General features: G+C 39.7%; 1 protein-coding gene and 1 pseudogene across 1 annotated transcript in view; both read left to right on the top strand.

Annotated features, from left to right (window-relative positions):
* The window catches only part of FGGY (FGGY carbohydrate kinase domain containing), a 417095-nt gene that overhangs the window by 257688 nt on the left and 131944 nt on the right, over positions 1-27463 (top strand). The window contains exons 9-11 of the mRNA XM_055083910.1: positions 5439-5638; positions 15160-15221; positions 26593-26740. Of these exons, the coding sequence (XP_054939885.1) occupies positions 5439-5638; positions 15160-15221; positions 26593-26740 (410 nt within the window). The remainder of the gene's footprint in view (positions 1-5438; positions 5639-15159; positions 15222-26592; positions 26741-27463) is intronic.
* On the top strand, positions 5101-5815 carry LOC102996263 (heterogeneous nuclear ribonucleoproteins A2/B1-like; annotated as a pseudogene).

Below are 27463 nucleotides of genomic sequence, written 5' to 3' on the forward strand. Positions count from 1 at the left end.
CAGTGAGTATAAATTAAATAACATCTGATAGGTCTTAATAACCAATTAGACTTTTCTAGAAAAGTCAAGAAAAAGACATCACTCTATGCACAGTGGGTACAGTGGGATTGAAACTTTACAGTCTCCTATTTAAACTAGTGTCATATATTTACACAACATTCCACTTAAGTATCCACTCCCTTTCCATGACACACAGAAAACCCATTACTGAAACATAGCCCTTTTCAAGCCCACATCATGGTATAATTACCCTTAGGAGAACCAGAATTCATAACAGACACAACCCAGAGTCTTTTTTAACAAGGATAACAATCCAGTAAACTAACTCTTTGTGCAGGATGCATTGTCCATGAAGCTGTCCATCAACAGGTTTTCAGAGAGTTAGTTTACTAATTGACCATCTGTGTCAGTCTAGAAATGCTTTTCCCAGTATTTGACTCAGAGTTGGTTCTGTTGCTATGGATATAAGCCATCTTTGCCCAAACATTATGACGTATCTTGGTGGACAAGAATTGGTTATGCCTGTTTCCTAAGCCTGAATTTAAATTTCAAAAAATGACCCTTTTCTGACCATTAATAAAATCTTCATAATAGTCCACTATGGTTTTTGACAAGAATCATGGGACTTTCTGGCCTTTATCTAGCTAGTTGATTTCGCATCATCAACCAATGAAGTTGCATGTAGAGTTACACTTAGGGCAGTTCTATGTATAGAGTTTCATTGGACATAGGAATGGGGTATGACTGACTTACCCATGGGTTACAAAAAGCAAAATCTAAGGAAGTCGAGAAGTTAGCATAATGCGGCAAAATCTGAATCAAGAACAAAACAGACTGTCCAATAAATCATCAGTCCAGAGAGGCCAAGCAAAGAGACAGAAACCACCTATAAAATAAAGAGATATAAAAATAATAACAATGATGATGGTAATAATAATAACAACAATAATTGTACCTTATTGAGTACATTTTCCTGTGGGAAAGATTTATATATATATATATATATATATATATATATATATATATAAAATAGTGTTAATCCTTGAATGATACTCATAATAATCACAATGCCTAATATTTATTTTGAAGACTTATGTCCCAGTCTCAATTCCAAGAGCTTTTCATGTCCTATTTTATTTAATCCCTTGATACCCCTATAAGTTAGGTACAGTTATTATCCATATTTTACACATGAAGAACTGAAACTCAGGGTAGCAAGCACAGCCTAGAGAGATTCCTGATGCACTGTCAATGGCCTTTTTACCTGTTTCCGTTGGTACTCACCTTTCCTTTCCATTTACTTATTCTGGTTTATCACTGGTTTTACAGCCTATTGTCATCATACAGAACACCATAAGAGGAAGTTACATTGCTTTTATTCCGTGTTTCATATGTACATGTTGTCTCATAAGCTATGTCTGAAAGTGGCTGCTCCGTTATCACATTGTCCAGAATGTATTATAAACATGCAGTCGTAAATATATCATCTAAAGCAGAAGGGAAGAGATAGAAGAAGAGAAGGGAAGTAAAGAAGGGGAAAGAAGAGAGGGAAAAAAAGAAAAAAGAAACAAAATTTATCTAAACTCTAGATTTGGGAAAAAGATATTTTGTTTCATTTTTACAATTAAATACAGATCTTCCATCACAAAGCAAAATCCTTCATTCCAAGTATATGAATAGATCGGTACTTTAAAAAAAAATCTCCATCTGGTTAACTTCAGGATGAAGAAAAAAAATAGGATAGGATCTTTTCTGGCTCTGGAGCCTTTGCAATTTCATCTGTCTGAGATTTGGGCTTGTTTTTCACTCATTTCAAGCTTGTGCTGCTGCTATTTATTTCCTCTTAGAAGGGCACATACCCCATTCCCATGGATGATTTACTTCAGTTCACCAAACACCCATCAAAGATTGTCTCGTGCTTGTTGATACACTCTCCAGAAAGTTTTGCAAAAACCATCACTTTTTGCCCAGGCTTTTTCCACAGAGCACCAACTGGTACAGTCACTGTGTCCAGATGCTGAAGCTTATTTCCAACTGGACCTCAGCCATCCCTCTCTCCAAGCACTCTTCTCTGTCTTACTTGAAGTCATTTTTATTGGGGGAGGCATCGGGTAAGAGAGCCTAAGACAGTTTCCTAAGCTGCCCCTATGGTGAAATTGGCTTTCTGGGACAATTGGGCTTGGTGGGGAGTTACCTTTGAGTTTTTTGAAGCCAGAATTTAAATTTATAAATTTGGGCCATAGGATCATAATGTTTGCAGGGTTCTAGCTCTTGGAATTTTAGAATTGGAGCATTGCCAGTGCCTATCTGCCTCCTTCCTTATCACCAAAGCCCCTCAGCCTGGGACTAGCCTCAGGGGGGTCAGCCAGCTCTTCCATATGAAGAGCTTGCCATGTACTCAGTGCTGTCCAGGTTAGAGGTAGTGATGTCATCCTTTCATTCAGTCACTCTTTCCAGCATGTTACAGAGATTTCCTGAGGGATTACTCTGGGCCAGGCAAGAATATGGTCACACATGATTCCTGTCCTCCAGTGGCTTATCGTCTAGTGGGAAAGTTGGATATGGAACTGACAATTATAATTTACTGTAGCACATAAAAGTAGATTGCACTACCCCTGCAGACGACTAGGAGAATCTGTTCTATGCTCAGCACATTGAGGCCCGCATGAAGATTCAGGATTTCATCTGATCTTCACAGCATGTCTATGTGGTCAGTTTTACTATGTCAGTTTTACTAGTGACTAAGGCTCAGAACAGTGAGGTAACTTGATCAAGGTCTTAACAGTTGTAAATGGGGAGAGCCTTGATTCAAACCCAAGTCAGCTACCGGAAGCCCCAGATCTTTCCAGAACTGAACCTAACTTTTATAGGGCTGCCTTTCTGAATTTTCCTTACAGTTCTCTTGTAGACTTCCTTGAGAAGCAATTATTGTATCAGTTAGTGTGACTTTCTTATCAAGTGTATTAAAGCACATATAGTTGGCAGGCTTTGTAAGGCCATGAGAGAGAAACTTATGTGTATCAGCCTTGACAGGATCTAGGTATATAGACTTAGGTGTGTCCCCAGCATCTCACATTAGCTAATTGGAATGACTTCATGGATACAAAGACCAGCTCTGCATAAACAGATGGCTCCCTGTTCTCTCCTCCTGCCCCGGCTTTCACTGTATTTTTTGTACACCCACCTGGATTCCTGCACAGCTTCCTAATTACCTTACTCTTCTTATAAGGACACCAATTCTATCAGATTAGGGCCCCACCCTTATGATCTCATTTAACCTTAATTACCTCCATAATGTCTCCATCTCCAAATGCAGTTGTATTGGGAGTTGGGCTTCAACATCTGAATTTTGAAAGGATACAATTCATTCCATAACGGTCATACATATTTCAAAAAAGTTCTGAGAAACAAAGCATAATCTTTTGTGTTTACCTACATATTTACCATTTCCATTGTTTTTTATTTCTTTATGAAAATTTAAGCTTCCACCTTCTATTTCCCTTCAGCTTGAAGAACTTCCTTTAGCATTCCTTTAGTTGTTGCAGGTCTACTGGCAAACAAACAAACAAACAAACAAAAACACACCTTCTTAATTTTCTTTTTTTTTCCTTCAACACTTAAAGATGTCAATGTATTGTATTCTGGCACCATTGTTTCTTATGAGAAGTCAAACATCATTTATTTTGTTCTTCCCCTATGTACAGTGTATTTTTTTCCTCTGGCTACTTTTAAGATTTTCCCTTAATCTTAGTTTTTATTACGGTGTGCCCAGATATTGTGTTCTGGGAATTTATCCTTCCTCCCCCAGGTTTGCTATACTTCTTGAATTTGTAAATTCCTGTATTGCACCAAGTTTGGGAAATCTTTAGCATGTATATATTTAAATGTCTTTTCTGCCCTATTTGCTCTTACTCCTCCTACTGTGACTCCAATTACACATTTTTAAGACCTTTGGCTATTGTCCCATAGCCCCTGAGGGCTTCTGGGTTTTTTTTATCCCCCCTAGTATTTCTCTCTCTGTCCCTCTCCCTCTCCCTCTCTCTCTCAATTAGACACTCTCTATTGGTCTTTTTTCAAGTTCATTGACTCTTCTATCTGCAATCTCCAGCCAGCTCACAGACCCATACATTTCAGATATTATATTTATCAATACGAGAATTTCTACTTTTTAATCAATTCCATTTCTTTGCCATTTCCTATCTGTTTGTTAGTTATGAGAGTGTTATCCTTTACATCCTCAAGCATTGTTAAATTACTAGCTTTAAAATTCTTGTCTTCTAATTTTAACATCTGTGTTATCTCAGAGTTATTGTCCGTTTAATGGTCATTCTCTTAAGTAAGAATTACATTTTCCTGTTTCTTCATATGTCTAGTAATTTTGACTCATATCTTGAACATTGTAATTGATGTATTGTAGAGACAGTGAATTATTCTTATTTCTCTGAAGAGTATTTTTTTAAGCAGATAATTTAATGACAACTCAAACTCCAAGTTTTGTCTCTCCTTTGTTGAGTTCTTTAAGCCTTAGTTGGGCTACTTATTATGTAATTCAGAGATCATCCAGAGATTAAGGTAAACTTTATGCATAGTGTTGAGCTCCCTTTCTATGTCTCTCTCCTTTCTGAGATCTCCCTACCTTTTATTTTCTAGTTGCTATGGTGGCCTTGAACTCTGATCTCTCATTTCTTAGCTATGAAGACTGCATATTTCTATCTATCTGACTATTAGCTGTCCTGCATGGCACTGATTAGGGCCTGCCCTCAGGCAAAAATCTGTAAAATCAAGAAACACATATAAAACTGTTTTTTCCTTCAATGTGTCTATTCCTTCTCAGTTTCTACCTGGCTTTGGTCACTTTCCAGTATCTTCAGAGAATTGTTTGATATATTTTGATCAGCATTTATAATTGTTATCTGGGAAAGAGAATTCATATGATAAGAACTATTTAGCCATTTTAGGAGGTGGAACTGGGCAGTGGGGGGGTGGTGGTGGGATGAATTGAGAGATTGGGATTGACATGTATACACTAATATGTATAAAATAGATAACTAATAAGAACGTGCTGTATAAAAATAATAAAATAAAATTTTTTTACGGGAAATCGGGCTGAAGCAACTGAGTCCGCAATGGAGAGAGAAAAGGAACAATTCTGTAAACTCTTTATTGGTGACTTGAGCTTTGAAACTACAGAAGAAAGTTTGAGGAACTACTACAAGCAATGGGGAAAACTTACAGATTGTGTGGTAATGTGGGATCCTGCAAGCAAAAGATCAAAAGATTTGGTTTTGTAACTTTTTCATCCATGGCTGAGGTTGATGCTGCCATGGCTGCAAGACCTCATTCAATTGATGGGAGAGTGGTTGAGCCAAAACGTGCTGTTGCAAGAGAGGAATCTGGAAAGCCAGGGGCTCATGTAACTGTGAAGAAGCTGTTTGTAGGTGGAATTAAAGAAGATACTGAGGAACATCATCTTAGAGATTACTTTGAGGAATATGGAAAAATTGATACCATTGAGAAAATTACCAATAGGCAGTCTGGAAAGAAAAGAGGCTCTGGGTTTGTTACTTTTGATGACCATGATCCTGTGGATAAGATTGTGTTGCAGAAATACCATACTATCAATGGTCATAATGCAAAAGTAAGGAAGGCTTTATCTAGACAAGAAATGCAGGAAGTCCAAAGTTCTAGAAGTGGAAGAGGAGGCAACTTTGGTTTTGGAGATTCTCGCGGTGGTGGTGGAAATTTTGGACCAGGACCAGGCAGTAACTTCAGAGGAGGATCTGGTAAGTCCATCTTCTAAGTTTAGAAGGGCGAATGTGCTTGAAAACTATGAGTTTTAATTAGAATCTAGGAAATCCAGCCTAATTTTTAAAAAGTTATTCTTAAGATCTAATGTAGGTTCTGTCCTGATGGGATATTCTAATTTGGCTAGGCAAGAGGTAACATTTTAATAGTCCTATAGTTAAGGACAAATAATTGCATAGATCCTAACTACGGTCCAATGAAGAGTGGAAACTTTAGTGGTAGCAGAAACATGGGTGGACCATATGGTGGAGGAAACTGTGGTCCAGGAGGCAGTGGAGGAAGTGGGGGTTATGGAGGGAGAAGTCAATATTGAGCTTCTTCCTATTTACCATGGGCTTCACTGTATAAATAGGAGAGGATGAGAGCCCAGAGGTAACAGAACAGCTTCAGGTTATTGAAATAACAAGTTAAGGAAACTCTTATCTCAGTCATGCATAAATATGCAGTGATATGGCAGAAGACACCAGAGCAGATGCAGAGAGCCATTTTGTGAATGGATTGGATTATTTAATAACATTACCTTACTGTGGAGGATGGATTGTAAAAAAAATTAAATAAAAATGCCTTTGAGACAGTTTCTTAGCTTTTTAATTGTTGTTTCTTTCTAGTGGTCTTTGTAAGAGTGTAGAAGCATTCCTTCTTTGATAATGTTAAATGTGTAAGTTTCAGGTGACATGTGAAACCTTTAAGATTTTTCTCAAAGTTTTGAAAAGGTATTAGCCAGGATCATGGTGTAATAAGACATAACGTTTTTCCTTTAAAAAAAATTTAATGCTGATCGACAGACAAATGGATAAAGAAGATGTGTTACATATATACAATGGAATATTACTCAGCTATAAAAAGGGACAAAATTGGGTCTTTTGTAGAGACATGGATGTATCTAGTGACTGTCATACAGAGTGAAATAAGTCAGAAAGAGAAAAACAAATACCGTATATTAATGCATATATGTGGAACCTAGAAAAATGGTACAGATGAACCGGTTTGTAGGGCAGAAATTGATACACACATGTAGAGAACAAATGTATGGGCACCAAGGGAGGAAAGTGGTGGTGGCGGGTGATGAATTCGGAGATTGGGATTGACATATATACACTAATATGTATAAACTTGATAACTAATAAGAACCTGCTGTATAAAAAATAAATTAAATTAAATTAAAAAAAAATTAAGTGCGTGTGTAGAGTTAAGAAGCTGTTGTACATTTATGATTTAATAAAATAATTCTATAGGAAAAAAGAATTTTTTTAAAAAGAAAAATATTTCAGATGTGGAAAAAACAATATACTGGCTTCAGAATTTTTTTAAAGGCAAAATTAAAATGAATAAACATTTAATAAAAAGTCTCTGAAAAAAAAAAGTGGAACTCCTGAATGATTTCTTTTAAAGCAAATAAGATTACGTTTCTTCCCTGATTAAAACTCTTCTGTTGGCAATCTGTATGTCTTCTTTAGAAAAATGTCTATTTAGGTCTTCTGCTCATTTTTGGATTGGGTTGTTTGTTTTTTTGATATTGAGTTGTATGAGCTGTTTGCATATTCTGGAGACTAATCCCTTATTGATCACGAGGTTTGCAAATATTTTCTCCCATTCTGTAGGTTGTCTTTTCGTTTTGTTGATGGTTTCCTTTGCTGTGCAAAGGCTTTTAAGTTTGATTAGGTCCCATTTGTTTATTTTTGCTTTTATTTCTTTTGCCTTGAGAGACTGATCTAAGAAAATGTATTGCTATGATTTATGTCAAAGAATGCCTATGTCCTCTTCTAGGATTTTTATGGTGTAATGTTTTACATTTAGGTCTTTAAACCATTTTGAGTTTATTTTTGTATATGGTGTGAGGGAGTGTCCCAATTTCACTGCAGTCAGAATAGCTATCATCAAAAAGTCTACAAATAATAAATGCTGTAGAGGGTGTGGAGAAAAGGGAACCCTCATACACTGTTGGTGGGAATGTATTTAAATTGGTGCAGCCATTATGGAAAATAGTATGGAGGTCCCTTAAAAAGCTAAAAATAGAGCTACCATATGATCTAGCAATCCCACTCCTGGGTATATATCCAGAAAAAAGAAAACTCTAATTCAAAAAGATACATGCACCCCAATGTTCATAGCAGCACTATTTACAATAGCCAAGACATGGAAACTACCCAAGTGCCCATCAACAGGTGATTGGCTTAAGAAGATGTGGTGTATATATATATACAATGGAATATTACTCAGCCATAAAAAAGAATGAAATATTGCCATTTGCAGCAACATGGATGGACCCAGAAAATATTATACTTAGTGAAGTAAATCAAACAGAGAAAAACAAATACTATATCACTTATATGTAGAATCTAAAAAATAATACAAATTAATATATATACAAAATATAAACAGACTCACAGACATAGAAAACAAAGTTATGGCTACCAAAGTTATGGAGGGAGGGACAAATTAAGAGTATGGCATTAATAGATACAAACTACTATAACCTAAATTAGATAAGCAACAAGGATTTACTGTATAACACAGGAACTATATTCAATCCTTGTAATAACCTATAATGGAATATAATCAGAAAAAAAATAACTGAATCACTATGCTGTAAACCTGAAACTAACAAAATACTGTAAATCAGTTGTACTTCAATTAAAAAAAATCTTTCTGTATCCTCTCATAGTACTTAGAATAAAATCTAAAGCCTTTGCCATGGCCTGCTTGATTTTATCCACTTTCTACCTCTCTATCCTCATTTTATACAACTTTCCTACTTACTTACTCCAGTCTAGTCTCACTGGACTCCTGTCAATTCCTAGGACATATGAAGCTCTTTGCTACTACAGAATCTTTGCATTTGTCATTCTCTTTACTTGGAAATTGTTGTTTCTTTTTCTTTTTTCTTTTTTTTTTTTTTTTTTTCATGTCTTAGCTTAAATTTCACCCTCAGGTCTTTCCTGAACCCTCTATCTAAAATCAGTGTTCATATTACAGTAACTTATCTATTTCCTTCAAAGAACTAATCACTATGTTTAATTATTATATGTATTTGTTGACTCTATACGTCAATAGAATATAATCTCCGAGTGGACAGAAAGTACACCTGCCTTAATTGCTACTGAATCCCCTGTGCTTACTGACTATGACCAGAATAGAGTAGGTGTTCAATTAACATTCATTAAATCTATAAAGCCTTATCAAGCTAGACTATATTTGAATATTGGGATACCCATTTTCCCTTCATAAGGCAGAGCTTTGTGGAAGCGACGACTTCTATTTGTCTTTGTATTCTGAATTATTAGAATGATGCCTAGCACAAAGTAGACATATATCACATTAGTTTCATGAATAAGTGAGCTAAAAAACTGTAAAAATGAACAAAGCTACCAATTTTGATGGTGAATGAAATTGACTAAACTAGCCCTGCATTAAATCAGAATTGATCAACTTGTAAGAGAAACTGTCCTATGTAAAGCTTATATTAAAGTTGTAAAAAAAAAAAAAAAGAACACAAAGCACATAGTTTATATTTTCCTCTCAGGAATGTTTGTTGTTCCTAGGAACTGTTCAGTATTGAAACTCGCAGTCCTCTCCAGCAGTATAAAAAAAATTGTCTAGATTGGGCTTTCTTCTTTCATTAGATTTTCATGAGAATTTCAAAGCTGGGAAAAATCAGGCAAAATGTTTTTGCTTTGAGATAAGAAGATTAGGTAAGCAAATAGTTGAAATAGCTTAGATGAATAAGTGACATTACAGGTAAATACAAATGGAAAAAAAGCAGTTGTCACAAGTGATGAACATTGCTGTGAGCCTAATGATTGTTTTACCTGTAAAGAAGGAAAAAGACAGCCTCAAGACTAATAGATAGTCTTGGTGGCGCAGTGATTAAGAACCCGCCTGCCAATGTAGGGGACACAGGTTTGAGCCCTGGTCCAGGAAGATCCCACATGTCCCGGAGCAACTAAGCCCATGCGCCACAACTACTGAGCCTGTGCTCTAGAGCCCACGAGCCACAACTACTGAGCCCACGAACCACAACTACTGAGCCCGTGTGCCTAGAGCCCGTGCTCCACAACAAGAGAAGCCACTGCAATAAGCCCACGCACCGCAACGAAGAATAGCGCCCCCCCCGCTGCGACTAGAGAAAGCCCACGTGCAGCATCAAAGACCCAACGCAGCCAAAAATAAATAAATAAATAAAATTTTTTAAAAAAGAGCAGATTGCTCCATCTCCTATTTAAAAAAAAAAAAAAGAAAAGAGTAATACATAAAACTGATTTTAATAGAGAAAAACCCATCGAGCAATAAGATAGCTTTGTCTTAGCAAAATGATCATGGAACCTAAAATTCTTAAATTTTAAATTTGCCTTTGTGATGTGTTTTTCTTGCCTGTAAACTCTTTGCCAACGGTTTTGCTATCTCAGGTGGTGCAGTTCTCTGTGTAATTTTACAAACTCTTGCCTATTTGTCGTATTAACTTATTCAGTGTTTTAGAGAGAGAATTAGAAATGGTCTTGTCCAAGGTCATGCCCTGAGCCAGAGTTGAGCTCAGGTCTCAGGAGTCCTTGTCTGCGTTCTCTCCGTCATATCAAGGGTCAAAAACGCAAATGATGGGCTTCCCTGGTGGCGCAGTGGTTGAGAGTCGCCTGCCAATGCAGGGGACACGGGTTCGTGCCCGGGTCCGGGAAGATCCCACATGCCGCGGAGCGGCTAGGCCCATGAGCCATGGCCGCTGAGCCTGCACGTCCGGAGCCTGTGCTCTGCAACAGGAGAGGCCACAACACTCCCCGTCCGGAGCCTGTGCCCTGCAACAGGAGAGGCCACAACAGTGAGAGGCCCACGTACCGCAAAAAAAAAAAACAACAAAAAAACAAAAATGCAAATGCTTAAAGGAGTCAGACAGACAGCATAAATGAATAAACAGACCAGGCAAAGAGGTATTTTTTACTTCTACAGAGAAGTTTCTCTTTTCAGCTCTCAGTACTCTCAGGCTGAATTCCATGTTCCCTCCTTTGACAGAGAGATGGGCATAGAGAAATAGATTGCTACTACAAGTAAAACATTAGTGCCATCATGATGATAAATTGAGTGGTGATGCCTCTCACAAACTGGAGGGTGCAGGCCTGTCTGAAGGGATCAGTCACCACTCAGCTCCAGCTGACCCTTGCCATGGGGGAATATGGTGACCCAGTGTTTTACATTCACCAGTTCTTCAAGAGAAACCAAAATCTGGACTTAAAGTGAAATCTCCCAGTTTTAAAATATTGGCTCATTTTCAAAAACATTATATATCCCACGTAAAATACATCTGTGGGTCAGATGCCACCTCATACTACCCATGTATGATCTCTGTGTTATACTGTATTGCATTTCTATTTTTCCCATGTTCCAAATGCAGGTGCCATCTTAGTAAGGAAGTGCCAAAAAAACCCACAATTCTATTTATGTATTGTAAGATGGCCTTTTCCTCTTGATCCCGACCTGAAAGCCATCCTGAAGAAGATCTGACTCCATCCAGCTTAAGCTTCCTACCTATCCAAATAGTTTGTAGCCTTTTCTGCCTACTCCTCCAGCTACCAGCTCTCGGAGCTGGAATCTCAGAAGATGGAGGAAACAAGAAAAGAGTCATAGAGTCAGGATAGTTCTGTCTATGTATTTCTAAGGCAGCCACTTGGCAAATATAGTTGTTGTGGTCACATTGTTATTTCATTGGGAAACAAATAACCACTTAATGGGACGCTGTGATCTTCTATACTGTGCTAAACGCATTAGAGAACAGACGTAGAAAGATCAACCCTTGGAACAGGCATCCAGGCTTTTGAAATGGGTGCTCAGTTATTTGACAAACTGGCCCCTTCTTTGTTAATCAGGGTGGGCCTCTGCCATCAGATGCTGTGGGAATAAAAAAACTGCAGCTGACCTTTTAAGATCTTGTTCTTCCAACCATTTTTACTCTTTTGGTGTACTTCCTTCTCTTTAATAATAGGTGTTATGATCTAAAAGCCACCTGTATATCACTCACTGCAACCTTCCCTGCAAAGCAAATTTTACTGTCCACATTTTACAGTTGTAAGAGAAGAGGCTCTGAGAGGTCAGGTAACTTAGGTAGCAGAGAATATAAGTATAGACCATGAGTTTTGAACCTAAGTCTGTTTCCAAAGCCTGTGTTTTCAGCTACTGTCTTAAAATGTAGATTTTATTATTATTCAGGTATGATGAGGCCAGCAGATCAGGAGATGACTGCCACTGAAAGGATAGTTTGTTACTCACAGTTCTCAAGAAGAGGGGGCCGGCTAAACCATGCAGGGCCAAATGGGAAGCACTAAGGTTGTCCCTGGTTGTCTGGTACCTGGCTCTAGGGTGATTAGAGCAGGGAAATAGAGGAGGTGGTGAGGAGGTGTGCTCTGTATTAGTCAGTTTGCATATGAAAGGCATGCTCACAGGCCAGTGGAGTCCTTTACTATCTCTAGGAATTGGCTAGCCCAGGAAAGGGCAGTCTCTCCAGGGTCAACAGGGCCCCAGATCCCAAAGCATCACAAATATAGAAAAACAAAAAGACATGATTAAAACGACCACATTTCCTTTTCTTAGACCCAAAAGTTCAAAGTCATCCTTTCACTCTGATTTTCTTATGCTCTGTAACTATTCAGTCACTAAGTTTTGTTTTATTTTCTTCAAAATGTGTCTCATTCATTCTTTCGAGATGCCAGGCATTGTAGGCACTGAAGAATGGGAAATAATGAGGCTTTTGATTTAAAAGAGCTCAGAGCGTAAGGTAAGAGATAGACATATAAACTAATAGTTATTGAAGAACTTGATAAATGCTGCAATAGAACAAGGACAGGGAATATTTGTGCCTTGTATTCCCAACGTCAGCCTCTGAGCCGTCTGTGTTTCCTACCCTCTGTGCCTAGTCATTTCCCCATTGTACATACCCTACTGGGTTAATTTTCCTTAACTTGTCATTATTTTGCTCCACAAATCGAAATAATTTCCTGTGGCCTACAATTCAGTAAAACAATAGTCACTTATCTGACTTTTAAGAACCACTGTCTGTCCGTACCCTCCTCATGCATCCATATTTTCACCACTTCATTTATTCTCTAATTTAACATACAGTTGCCCTCTGACCAATGTGTGCCCCACACAAACAGGCACAAGTATAAAGCGTGGTAAGTGCTCCCAAGAAGCACATGGTATTCTGTGGGCATGTGGTCCATTATGGTTTGTACGTCCCACATTTATCCAACAAATACTTATTGAGCATCTATAATATGCCAATCTCAGGGCTAGACCAGTCTTCTTACTGTCTATACCCAGATTTGTCTTTCCATCTTCATATCTCTACTCATCACAGCCTCCTTTCTGGTATCCCTTGCCTCTAGCCCTTTACTCCTCCAAACTGCCTGTTCTTGGCAATTATTATATATACAACTATATAATAATTGCCAAATATTATCTATACAACTATACAGTAATTGCCAAATTATTGACTTCTTGTTTTATGCTATTATGTATTGTATGTATTTCTTATTTTCCACTCTATCCCAGAGCCTAGTCCCAGTACCTGGTGTATTAGGCATTCGGTAAATACCAAATAACTGCATTCATGCATGTGGGACACATGCTAGCTTCTGTGCTTCCTCCAGGAAGCTCATTTAAATCTCCCTTCTCTGACCTCCTAAAGCACTTCCCATAGAAACTAGCATCAAATCAAGTAATGGCTTTAATTATCCATTATTGATGCCAGTGGCTTCATTGTAATGCTCCGACTGGATTGCAAACTCTTCAAGGTCCAAACTATGCCTCATTGCAGTAACCCAAAGCTGAACCTTCAGCAAGTAAATATTCAAAACCTGGATGATCTTCTTTCCATTGAAATCACCAGTTGCTTTGGTATTATTTTGAAACATTTCTGCACTACACAAATGGAATTTGACAACTTATACCTGGAAGTTGAGTAGGCATTGTGACATGGTAGTTAAGACCAAGGACTTCAGATACAGAGAGACCTCAGTTTGAGACCTAGATCTGTCACTTACTCCCCTATGACCTTAGGCAAGTTACTTAATCTCTCTAGTCCTGGTTTTCTCTTCTCCATGGTGGCTAATAGTATCTTCTTCACGGGAATGTTGTAAGAAATAAATGAGATAATGTATGTAAAATGCATAGCTTAGTATTGGTATATGGTAAATGAGTCAATAAATTTTAGGTGATATCATTTATTCTGTTGTTGGCATTATGGTAGGCATGCTCTATGTCGCAGAAATCCTGTTTTAAAAGGAGACTAGGACAGGGTAAGGGGGAGAGGAGGTCGCTGAAGCTCAGAGCAGTTAAGTGACTTGCACAGAGTCACATAGCTAGTTAGTGTCAGAGCCAGAGCCCAGACCCAGCCTCGGTGACTCCAGAACAAAATCTCTCGTCCTCTTTACATAGACCTGACGCTCAGGAAGCATGCTCAGAGAAACTGTCTCCATGAGGCCACAATAACCGGTCTGTTCGTAGTTTGAATGAAAATAAATAGGTCAGAATGGTTGTTTTGGAGATTCATGTAAACGTTGAGACAATACACAGATTAGGTTCAGGAACTCAAGCCCATTGTTGGGTGTGTTTTAGCAAGCAGAGTCACAGCATGGGGAATCACATCCCTTCCAGATGCATAGTGCATATTATTTTGTTTAGAGCCACCAAGTGGATTAAGGAATAAATCCTAGACGTGGAATTTCAAATGAGAAGATGGTTGTCTGCAGAGCTCAGACATTTCTGTCCTTGGAGAGCTCTGTCCCAGTTTCCCATGCGATAACTTCTCAGTCAGGGGAGATTCTCGTGACAGCTCTAGGGCAACTCTTTTTTGTGTTTTTTAAACTGGGACTCCCTCCTCATAGACTCTTTCACTCAACTTCTCCATTAGTAAGACACAGAGAATAATTCAAGGTCTGACATTGCCCTGGGGTAACAGCGTGGGGTAACCGGAGGGGGAGATGATGTAATCCAGAGGTCAGTGCTTTTAACACCCAGGCCGGCCCCCCTCTACCTCATTTACCCTGAGTTACACCTCCTTCTCATGCCTCCGTCAAACCTCATTCTTGGACCTGATACTACCTGCTGCTACCAGTTCAGCCTTGGGAGTTTCTTTTCCTGCTGTTCTTCTCTTTAAACTTCTTTGTTTTATAAATCCAAGAGGCCAGCAGTTGGTTAAACAAAGCTAGATTTCTGAAAGAGCTGAGACACTCTTGCTGAGTTAGCATTTTAACATTCTTGGATCCTCTGTAGACAAAGAATTGAAAGAAACAGACATTTTAATATATCTTCTTCTGGCTTTAACATAGACTAGAGAAGCTATAAAATTGACCCATCTCTCTTGTTTTTCAGATAGATCACATGGTGAAGGGCCATGCTGCCTTCCCTGAACTACAAGCCAAGGCCACAGCCAGGTAACAGCTCTCTCTGTTCTCTACAGCTTTCCATGCCCGACCACATTAGGGGCACTGACTTTAGGCAGCTGTATGATTTTCAGACCCTGTGAGCAATGAAAATGCCTGGCAGTACTTGGTTATAAGATAGTCATCTGGATGATCCAGGACATACATGTATTAATTTTCAAAACAATTAAGAGAATTCACAAAATAACTAGAGATCTTCCAAGAATATGCCAGTAATCATGGTTGAGAAGCTCTGACATAGAAGAAAGAGCGTGGATTTTTTGAGTCAAAGTTTCTTGGATCCAACTCCAGTTTTTCTCCTTAATAACTATGTGACCTTGGGCAAGTTATTCAACGTCTTTAAGCCTGTCTTTTCATCTGTGAAACAGGATAGTAACTGATAGGAGTGATTTCTAGAATATATTGTTAAGTGAAGAAAGCAGAGTATATTATTTATTTATTTTTATTTATTTTATTTTATTTTTTGGCTACGTTGGGTCTTTGTTGCTGTACGCAGGCTTTCTCTAGTTGTGGCGGGTGGGGGCTACTCTTCATTGTGGTGCGCGGGCTTCTCATCGTGGTGGCTTCTCTTGTTGCGGAGCACGAACCCTAGGTGCGTGGGCTTCAGTAGTTGTGGCACACGGGCTTAGTTGCTCCTCGGCATATGGGTTCTTCCCTCACCAGGGTTTGAATCCATGTCCCCTGCGTTGGCAGGTGGATTCTTAACCACTGCACCACCAGGGAAGTCCATAAAGGAGTGTTTATAATATACTCTTTTTTATGTAAAAAGGAGGTGATATAAGAAAATATATGTGTATCTACTCATTTATGCAAAAGAAATAAAAGGAAGTTAAACAAGAAACTAATGAGGTTTTTACCTATAGGAGGTGGGGTAGGAATGGGATGGAAATAATGGGGAAATGGGAACAGGGTAGTAGGAGGGAGCGACACTTCTTTGAGTATACCTGTTTATATAACTCATACTCTTAGAATCATGATGATGCTTCATGTCCCCCTGAAAATAAATAAAAGAGAGAGAGAGAGAGAGAGAGAGATAGATAGATGGATGTGTGTGGTGGGGGTGAAATACAAACAGTGAAAAAAATGAACCTATAGCATTAATAATAAATAACGTGATCATACTAATGCGGGTTTGGGAAAGAAAAGAATTAACCTATAATTTCTACAAAATTATTAGCCAATATGCTTCAAAGATTAGGAAACTTAAGGAATTACTAGAGAATTGTCCCAGATTTGAGGAGACTAAGATGCTACTACATCTAGAAACAATGTATGACCATGGGTTAGGTCTTGGCCAGAAAAAAAGCATATTAGTGGGGAAAACTGTCAACATTCAAATAAGTATGGAGATTAGTAATAATACTGTATTTATGTTAATTTCTTAGATGGTGAGTATAGGGGAAGTCTGCATACTATTTTTGCAATTTTTCTGTAAATCTAAAATTATTTTGAAACAAGAAGTTTGAAGAATAATTATTGAATGAATTTCATGATAATAATGCTTAGTGGTTGGGCTTTTTAACAAAAGTAAGGTATTTTATAATATTTTCGAGAAACCCCATTCATGTAGCTAGTACCTGGCAAAAGGGAGATAGTCGAAGGTGGAGGTTACTATCCTAGATCCTGGAGCCAAATCGCCTGTCTCAGCTGCACCCTTTAGTAGCTTGTTATCCTGGGCAATGTACTTAACCTCACTGTGCCTTAGTACTTCACTGTACAGGAAAATAATAACAGTAAACAACTCATAAGGTTGTTGAGAAAATTAAATGAATTCAAATAGTGTCTGGGATATAGCAACAATTGCTGAGCTATAATAAGTATTCAGTAAATGGTAGTGGTAGTGATAAAAGTTGTTGTAGTTACTCGTATTAGACATTTCCATTCCACCAAGGGACGTCTGTTCTTATGGGGAGGCACACCTGCACAGAGCAGAATGAAGTGCATACTGACTAGAATATAAACACTGTGTCATCGGGGTGTAGAGGAGGATTGATCCCACCAAGGAGTTTGAGAAAAGTTTCATAAGCTTTCCCTTCTAGGAGTCTCTATTTACAATGTCATTACCATCTACAGGGATCATACCACTTAGCCAATAACTAGCACTTTAGTTGGCTTAGAGACCACATAACCTAGAAGAGGGATGCCTAACCTCAGATCACCAGGGAACCCTTTAATTGTGTGCAGAGTTTTGTTGATTATATACTTATGCGTACATTTCTGGGAAGAGGGGCCATAGCTTTTATCAAATTCTTGAGGGGATCCAGCATTTTAAAACCTCTAACCCAAAGGAAAGAGCACAGATGTAGAGTTTAGAGATCTAGATTCAAATCTCAGCTCCCACATACATAGTTGTTTGAACCTTAGTTTCCTTATCAGAACATGGGATAGTAGACATGAGAGAACCAGCCATGGATAGCTCTGAGAATTTATTTTGAGTTTACAGAAGCAATGTATTTGGAAAGGCTTTGTAAACTATACGATGATAATGACAACAACCACTACTACTACTTCTACTACTATTACTAATGATTATAAAAGAGGTGGACATTTTGGAGGGGATTGTTCTAGGGTTAAGCAGCAGATGTCAGTCATCCATCACCTGCCTGCCTACCTTCTTATGGAGCAGCAAGAATACTGGACTGAGGTCTTGGCTTCTGGTACCAATTCTGCCATCAATGTCTTGGTGACTCAGTTTCCTCACCTATAAAATTACAATAATCCCACCCTGCTTAATTCATTTTCCAGGTGTTATGAGGATGAAAGTAGACCATGGAAATGCCAGTCTCTGAAGATCTTAGAACTCAACGCAAATCTAAGGGATAGGTTAGACTTTGCAATGAAAAACTCAAAATGTCCAAAACTTTCTTCTGTAGCTGAACCTCATGTGACTAGTTTTGATTGAAAATAGGAAGAAAGGGAGGATTTATGGCTCAGCATGTAAACCCAGAGAAACAGCAGCATAGGGTGGTCCAGAAGCAGTAATTTATAGAATTCAATCTTAGAGTCAGACTGGATTTACATCCCACGTCTCTTCACATGCCAGCTGACTTCATGCCGCTTTCCAACTACCTCTCTGTATTTTTCCCTCTCTTTAGAACTAAGTTGCTCCAAAGCATTGCCTGTACTCTTGGTCAGTTTCCTCACTCCTCCCTTGCCCGCTCCAGTTTGATTCTGTCACCATCGGCCCCTGAAACGTTTAATGTTCAGGTCCTCGGCGACCACAGGATGTCTTCCAGTCCCCTTCCTTGAGCTCTCAGCTCCATGTGGCACCAGTGATCACTCCTTCTCCTTCCAACACTCTCTTTTCTTGGCTTTCCAGAATGTCACCCTCACCCAGTTTTACTTCTGTATCTCTGACTGTTTCTGAATCCCCTTTTCAGGCCTATGATCCTTTTCTCTATCACTAACAACAATGTTCATCACAGCTACATTCTTGGACCTCTTCTCTCTTTGTGGTCTTTTCCACGATCCCATCTACATTCTTGGCTTCATTTCCTTCTACATTTTGATGACTCTCAAAATTTTATCTCCAGTTCATATACTTAGTAGGCATTCAATATTGGTTCTCTTCCCTTCCAATTTCTTTTTATTGTCTTGCAAAGGAAAATGTGTCTCTGTCTTATCAGATCTATAAATAGACTGTTTCAAGACTAGCACTCACTATGCTTCAGATCTTAGAAATGGGAATAGTTGTTATTAAGTGAAGTTAGTTATTTGGAAGGGACAACAAATCCCTTGGAATCAAAACCTGTATGCCTCTTGTGGTGCGACTTAGTGCTGTCTGCACTCAGCACTGCAGGTCACCCCTATCTCAGAGCTTAGCGTCAGCGAATCCTATTTGAAACCATAGAAACAAGTGTTGATAAACAGATTGAGTATTTTATACTCTTGATTTACTGTAATCCTTCTAGGCTTCATCCTGAAGAGGAGCGTTCTGTGAGCTTATGAATTAAGTAAACAATAACTAGATGTACCCATGCATGTAAATGGCAACCGGAGTCTCTTGCTATGTAGGGCCAAATATCCAGAGATGTTACTCCGTAGCCAGAGATCACCTTCCATTGATTATAACTTCAGCTCTTTTCCTCTAAGCTGCCCATTATTATCTAACTTTTCTTAAAGAATCGTTACCAGTGGTTCAGAATGAGGTTATGGTGATGGCACAGTTCAGTGGGAAGATGTTGGCATAATCCACAAGTGCTGGATTCAAGGCTGACAGCAGAGCCAAGGTTAAAATCCAGGTCCTCTGACTGTCTGATGAGTGTCTTATGAGCACTTAACGGTATAACAGTGAACAAAGAAAAAACAAATCCCTGTTGTCATGGAAATTGTGCTCACGCACATACACACACGTATACCTATATGTGCGTGTGTGTATGTTTATGTTTGTATGTATGTAGAGAGAGGGAGAGAGCACACATACTCCAGGAATTGGTAAGCATTCTAAAGAAAAATAGAGATGAGTAAGGAGACATAGAACGACGAGAGGTGTTGGAGCAACGGATGGGAGCTATTTCAGGTGAAGAAGCCGTCCTTGATGAGGTGGCACTCAAACAGGACTCTGAACTGAATAAAGAGAGAGATCAAGCCATGGTTATATGGAGGAGATCCCTTTAGCCCAAAGGAACAGCAAGTCCCAAGGCCGGGAAGCAGCAGCCAACTTGGCAAGCTCAGTGGACATTGTAAAGGGCACTGTGACTGACCAAAGTGTGAGGGAATGGGGGACAGATGAGAGGTAAAATTGAGCCAAGGGTCAAACATGCGGGTCATTGTAGAAAGCTATAAGACCAGTGCACTTTATTCAAGATTTTTGTTTTTGAGCAGATGGAATACACAGTCAGATTTACCTTTTAAAAGGATTACTTTGGCTGCTCTGTGGAGAATAAACCAGACCATTGGTGGGGATGGAGGGTCAGTGGAAGACATGACTCCTGACCTCAGCAAGTTTATGGTCTACTGGAGGAGGAGGACTGGAGACAGAGAAGCCCAGCCTGTTCTGAGCTCCTTTTTCAGCAGTCGCTGCAAGCAGTGGTCATTTCTCATTGTGATTCTGTTAATTTCCGGTCTCTCAGGGGTGCAAGGTTCTGCTAATTCCCATCCTCTCTCTCAATCTGTCTTTCTTTTATCCCACTTTCCCTGGAGTGTTTTATTATTCCTTTGAGAACAATCAACTTTTCTTGATATGATTTATTCTTCAAACCTCTTTTGCTTCTGTGATTTCTATAATCCCACTGAGGATCACTTTAAAAATGTACTGGTCCCCCATATGCCAAATCTCAGGGTATATCGAAATCTTCCCATTAAAATCTGTATAAATGCCCCCCCAGAGCAAGAACAGGAGAAAGATAGACCAAGAACATTTTTTAAGAATTTTCAGTGTGCCTGGCACTGTGCTTAGTGATAGTTTTATACATATATATATATATATATATATATACATATACATATATATATACATATATATATACATATATATATATATACACATATATATATAATCTAATTTAATTCTAGTTGAGGAAATGAGTATTATAGGGACTCCACTTCTAAACAAACGTTGTTTTCACTGTGCATTCTACTCTTGTGTTCTCAGATTGTTCCCTTGGCCTTTATGACTTCTTCAACCTTGGTCCCTCAGTCTGACAACTGGGGCCATCAGTCTATCCACAAGTATTGACTTAGGCTCCCCTGAGCTAGGGCAATCATAGGACCAGGGTGATGATATTAACACCTTTCATCCCCTAGGGTGTGCCAGGATAAACGGTAAATTCTTGATGTCTCTTGGATGAGAAATGTTTTCCTAAAGAGACGTAAGCTGGATATTACAATGCCTTTCTTTGGCTTCCGTTCTACAGGCAAGGATAAGAAAGTGTTCAGGGCACTGGGGTCCTCTCAAGGAGACTGAGGGCTGTGCTGACTTAGGAAATCAGTTCTTCATTTTCTGCCTCTCAGCAGATTCACTGTAGCCCAGCATAGTACCTGGCACATGGGTGGAAGTGCAGGGTGGGGTGTCACAAGATGTTTATTCCTTTTCTCTGCCCCCTTCTGTGGGATATACCAGCACGCCTGGAAGGTTGTGTCCATATGACTCCAGAGATCTACTCTTTTGGCAGCTGTACTACAATGAGAGGGAGAGGTAAAAATAACCTCTAATAGTCCATGCGGGATCAATATTCATACATTCTACACTTCAGTAACCGTGTTGAGCACCTGGTGGGATGCGTAAGATGTGACTCTTTCCCAAAAGGAATTCAGATTCCAGCAATGGATACAGATAAAATTAAGAGGCAATTATCATACAGTGGAGGAAGGGCCATTCATTCATTTGATGGCTACTCTTGGGTGGTTCTTTATGCCAAGTTCTCTGCTAGATTCTGAATGTATACTGGTGATGGTCTGCCTTCAGGAAGCTTAAAGTCCAGAGGAGGCCATAGGCAGTTAACAAGTAAATGAACCCATAAATAAGTCTATGGCGACCAAACATGATATGAAAGAAACTAACAGAGTACGATGATAGAATATCAGGGAAACCCCATTTGGATGAGGTGGTCAGGGAAGCCCTAGCTGATGGAAGCACAGTTAAGATCTGAAGGATATAAATGAGCTAACCATGTGAAGTGCAGAAGGGAAGAACACCAAAGGTTACCAAAGGGGAGAGGTTACTAAAGGGGAAAGGGGGGGTCGGAGGGATAAATAAGGAGTTTGGGATTAGCAGATACAAACTACTAGATATAAATAGATAAACAATAAGGTCCTACTGTGTGTGTGTGTGTGTGTGTGTGTGTGTGTGTGTGTGTGTGTATATATGTATATATCTGAATCACTTTGCTGTATATCGGGAAACTAACACAACATTGTAAATCAACTATACTTCAATTAAAAATAAAAAGATGAGTCTAGAACAGTGATTGCCATAGGCAGGTAAAGAAGATAAGGAAGAGAATTCTAGGCAAGATGGAGAAGAATAGGCAAACATTCAGAGGTTAAGACCTGCATATTTTGAAAAATTAGAAGTAGGTTAGTGTCACGAGAGCATGATGTGTACAGGGGTGAGGAGGCATGTCTGTAACATGGTACAATGTAGGGAGAGCTAGATAATGAACATTATGCCAAACAAGGAAGTTTATACTTTATCTTGAGGACAATGGGGAGGAATCACTGAAGGTTTTAGATAGGTATGGAGTCATCATCAGAGTTGCATTTTAGACGAACCACCCAGGAAGGAGTGCAGAAAACCTAGTTGGAGGGGGCACAATTTCAAGACAGGAGATAAGTTAGAGGGCCAGTCCTCTAATCCAGACATTTGAAGAGGGCCTGCATAAAGTAGTAGCAGTTATGAGGGAGAAAAGCATGCCGGTTAGAGGAATATTTAAAATAATAAACTGACAGAACCTGGTCCAAAATTAAATTTGGAAACTGAGGGAAGGAGAGGAATCAAAAATGATACCCACTCTGACTCTGCCCCCAAAATGGTTGCTTGAGCAACCACTTAAATGAGATTGCCTTGGGTCTAACCAAGGAGCATAGAAAGAAGAGTGAGTATATCAGAAAAGATGATGTGTGTCATATTAGACATTTTTAAACTGAGGTCCGTTTGGGCATCCAGGAGGAAGCATTTGATGGGTGCTTGGATATTTGACACGGAACTCATCATAGAGAAATGAGCAGGAGATAAGGGCATATATTTGGAAGTCTTCAGCACTAGCTAGTTAACTGGAGCCCTGAAAGGAAGATGGGATCATCCAAGGGTATAGAAAGAATGAGAAGAGGGCCAAGGACAGGTCTCTGGGAGTCTTCATATACTTAAGAGACAAAGAGAGGAAGAGAACCAGCTAGAAAACCAAAAGAGTATTGTCGCCTGGAAACAAGGGGATGAAAACAAATTAGTAAGAGGTGGCCAAGTGGTACAAAATGCAAAAGACAGTTCAAGTAAAATAAAGGCAAATAATGGTCCATTGGAGACAGCAACAAAGCGGGGATTTCTCCTCATGGTGGAGCCAGTCTCAGTAGAATGGGGCAGGCAGAATACCTATTGCAGTGGGTCAAGGAGGAACTGGAGATAGTGTGGAAGCTTCTTTTCCAAGACTTTCTCTTACTCCTAGAAAAGGCACAAATTCTTCTGTTAGACCATGTGTTCTGATTTGGGGTTTGAAAGTACGGTCACCACACTTTTGGGCATCTTGTGAATCCAAAGAATTAAATGGTTTATGGAGAAGGAAAGTAGAGATTCCAGGGGTGTGGTCTGCATTGAAGACTGTGAGCAATAAAGTCTGAAAAAAATCTTCCCTGACTCTAGAAGTCAATTTCCTGTGATGGAAAACAAGAGGGAACTATTTATTGATCAGCTATCATTTTATAGTACTCAGGACTCCATATTTAATCTTCATAGCAGCCTATAAGGTAAAAGTATTAACCCTGATAGCAAAAAAGTAAACTAGGCTTGGAGAGGTTTAGTGTACCTGGTCAGCCACCTGGTATACAGTGAAGTCGCTTTGTGATTCTTGAAACTGTATTTTCTTCTTCATACACAACAGGACTAGGAAAGCAAGGATTTCTCTCTCTAAGAGAGGACAAATAAGTCTGGAGTTCATGAAAAAGAGGGAGACCTATCACTAGGAACAGTTAATATGTGATTCCCGAGCTGGAAGAGGGCAGACGGCCATTTGAGAAAGAATTGATAAAACATACAAACTGAAACAAAGTCAAAACCAAAAAAGGCACCATGCAAGGTTAAAATTATGTGAATAATGATGTGCATTTGTTATTTTAATGTTTTCCAAGTACATTTCATTTTGAATGATATACTCAGATAGCGCACATGGTAAGGGATAATTGAAAAAACGTGCAGAAGAATGGCTGCATTCAAAGAATAAACATACAGCTGCGAGGAGGTTAGGAGTCAAAGGGGTAAGCATATGCCCCGTCCCCCAGGGATCTCATTAGTGCACGAGTGACCATATATGTAGAGGCTAAATGAATCTCACTGTTTGCAAAGACCCACAGTAAATGAGACAATGACAAATCAATAGTAATTAGGCCGATAGGTTCCTATTGACCCAGATGTCTGAAACCAAATGCTCTGCTCTGAGATTCCTTGAGAGACAAAAGATTTATAGACATGTGCTTCTTTTTTTTTAATCCCTTTACTCTAAGTGCAATGATGCTCTTCTGAAGTTCAGTGTTGCTAGAATTAGTGCAGACTCTTGACTTCTGGTTGGAAAGGATGTTCTTGTGGCCATCGTTGGCCGTGTGATTGTGTTGGACCAGGAGCAGAGAGAGCTGGGAGATAGAAAACCAGGGTGTGATCGTATTCTCCCCAGATATGTGGTTCTGGCCCTACCTTCCACGGAGACCTCGGAGGATCCTTTCTTAACACTATCATAGAATCATTCTAAATCAGAGTTTGAATGTAGGGCTTTGACAAATAATTCCTGGCTGGGGATACAGAAAACACATGGCTTCAGAATCACAGAGAGGGTTTAACTTTGGACTTGGTCACGTGTCTACCCTCCTTACTCATCCCCTCTGTAAAGGGGTGTCAGCGGTACTCGACTCACTGGACTATGTTTGAAGGCCAGAGGAACAAGGAGCAGCAGTTGATGTTACTCTGGTTAGTGAGCCTTTTCCCAAGAAGATCTTCATCTTCTAATATGATGTAGGGCCGAAGATTTTTACAGACAGGAATGAGGAGTCAGGGCAAGAAGCAAGGAGAGCGCCTGGTAGGTAGGACTGCCCTTGCCTCCGCCCAGCACACTTCTCACACTTACACACACATGCACACACACATTCTCACACTTACACACACACATGCACTTATATAGAACAGTTTTGTTTTTCTATATTTTCTATCTTGGAGTTCCACATAAAGTTTTTATTTAATAGGTGTTTGAAAACCACTACTCGTTTGTTTCTTTCTTTACGCTTAGTTTTGAAAACTTTTAGGAATTTCATGGGATCCAGAGGGACACTCACAGTGTCACAAAACTAGAACTAGAAATCGCTGAGCTGCACTCCTAAAACATTTTAAATGTAAATAATAAATATTATCTCAGGTATCTTACATATCAACCTCCCTTGGTCATTGATCTCCTATCCTTTTTTTCTACCATTATTCAAGCCATGTTTAAGGCTGTGGTTCCAAGGACACCAGTGGGAAGTGGCATGGGATGCCAACCCACTTTCTTCTAGCATTGTCAGTTCAAGAGAAGGAAGCACCTTTAAAGAGGAGAAGGGTAACGAACTTTTGTGTCATGCAGTGAGATTTCACCCAGTGAGGTATTTTATACCCATTATATGTATGGGAAAACTGAAGTTCAGTGAGGTTAAGTCACTGGCGCATGTTACCCAGCTAAGACAGGTAGAACCAGCATCTGAATGCAGGACTGCCTTGACTCCCAAGCCCATCATCTCTGTCTCCCTCTCAGGTAAATAGATTGAGAGAATGAGAAAGGTCATCTGACTCCCTCATTCTACATGTGAAGAAACGAAGGCTTGAAAAGAGAAAGAACTAGGGCTTCCCTGGTGGCGCAGTGGTTTAGAGTCTGCCTGCTGATGCAGGGGACGTGGGTTCGTGCCCCGGTCCAGGAGGATCCCACATGCGGCGGAGCGGCTGGGCCCGTGAGCCATGGCCGCTGAGCCTGCGCGTCCGGAGCTTGTGCTCCACAACGGGAGAGGCCACGACAGTGAGAGGCCCGCGTACCGCAAAAAAAAAGAGAAAGAACTAGTGCAATGTCATTTGGTAGGTTTGGGTTGGAAATCAAGCCTCCTAACTCCTGATCCTAACTGCATTCACTCCATCATATCACTGCCCTTAGCAAACTCCTATCCTGAGTCGGGGAACCATCTCCATTCACCATCATATGATTATTATAATTAGGAATACTGATTTTTAAAAATCCTTTACATATGTCCAGTAGTATACATTTTGCAAAATCCTGTATCTTCATCTACATAGTCTCCTTTGATCTTCACAAAACCCTGTGAGGTCAGTTGGGCAGGGATTATGATGGTTGTTTTTACAGATGCAAAGAGAGTGGTTCAGAAAGTTTGAATAACTTTCTCACAGTAGTGGTTACACACCTACAATGGAGTAAAGCCATTCTTGGATCTGGTCTTCTGAGTCCAAACCTTTCCACCTTCCACCAGGACAGGCCTCCAATCCTTGATGAGAGTACAGCGTGATTTGAGAGTGTGGTTTGCTGATTTCTATGGGTTAGGGGTGGGTTTTTTGCTGAAGCTTTTGGGACCCTGCTTACTTTCTGGATCTGATATGGGAGTACAAATGATTTCTTTCTATAGAGTAATTTGCTCCCTGACCCTACCCACCCCCCGCTTTTAAAAACAAAATCCATTTCTCTTCCAGATGCCAGAGTATATATGCATATTTGAACAGTCACCTGGATCTGATTAAGAAGGCTCAGCCCGTGGGTTTCCTCACTGTTGATTTACATGTTTGGCCAGATTTCCATGGCAACCGGTCTCCCTTAGCAGATCTGACACTAAAGGGCATGGTAAGTAACAGTCAGTCCTTGCACGAAGGTGAAGTCTGGCCAAAGGGCTACAGAGTTTGAAAGAAGCAAAGTGAGGAGAAGGCAAAAGAGGAAAAATAAACAAAGCTGGCCAACAGCCCACTGGCTTCTTGCAGATGCATTGCTGTTGTGAAGGTTCTTGCCACTCCTCAGGATGATCTGCTGGAAGTTCTCATTGTTTCTGAGCCACCCTTGAGAGCATTCAAAGCAGGATTTCTTACATGAAGCTACTGCTGCCTCTTTGTCCCACAGAGCGGCTGGAAGTTGCGAGCCCCTGCCTATGTAATCTTTGTATTTACATCAGTTTGAAGAGTCATGTTCTCTATCTCCATCTCCAGGCTGCCCAGTGAATAAGTGGTAAATGTTACCACCTATGGTCTAGCTTACTGCAGCCACCCATCTGCCTAGGCCCTGAGTCAGGGCTGCTCAGAATGCATGCCAACATTATTAGGGTTTCAGATAAACTTCGGTAAAAGTAAAATAAAATTAATAACTTACTTTGGTGGTGAAATTCAGCTCTTAGTGACCTTCAGAGTCACTTCTAGTGCAGTTATTTGGGGCTGGAGGGGCCAGGATGACCTTGGTGGAAGAGCTCACAATCACCTAAGCTAAGAGGTAACATCTTGATGGCCAAGTGAAATCGGTTGCCTAAGAATAGCTTAGACACAGAGAATTGTGTTTGAGGATGGATGAAGCATGTGAAAC

The sequence above is a fragment of the Physeter macrocephalus genome, chromosome 4 (genome assembly GCF_002837175.3).
Source record: "Physeter macrocephalus isolate SW-GA chromosome 4, ASM283717v5, whole genome shotgun sequence".
NCBI classification, from domain to species: domain Eukaryota; kingdom Metazoa; phylum Chordata; class Mammalia; order Artiodactyla; family Physeteridae; genus Physeter; species Physeter macrocephalus.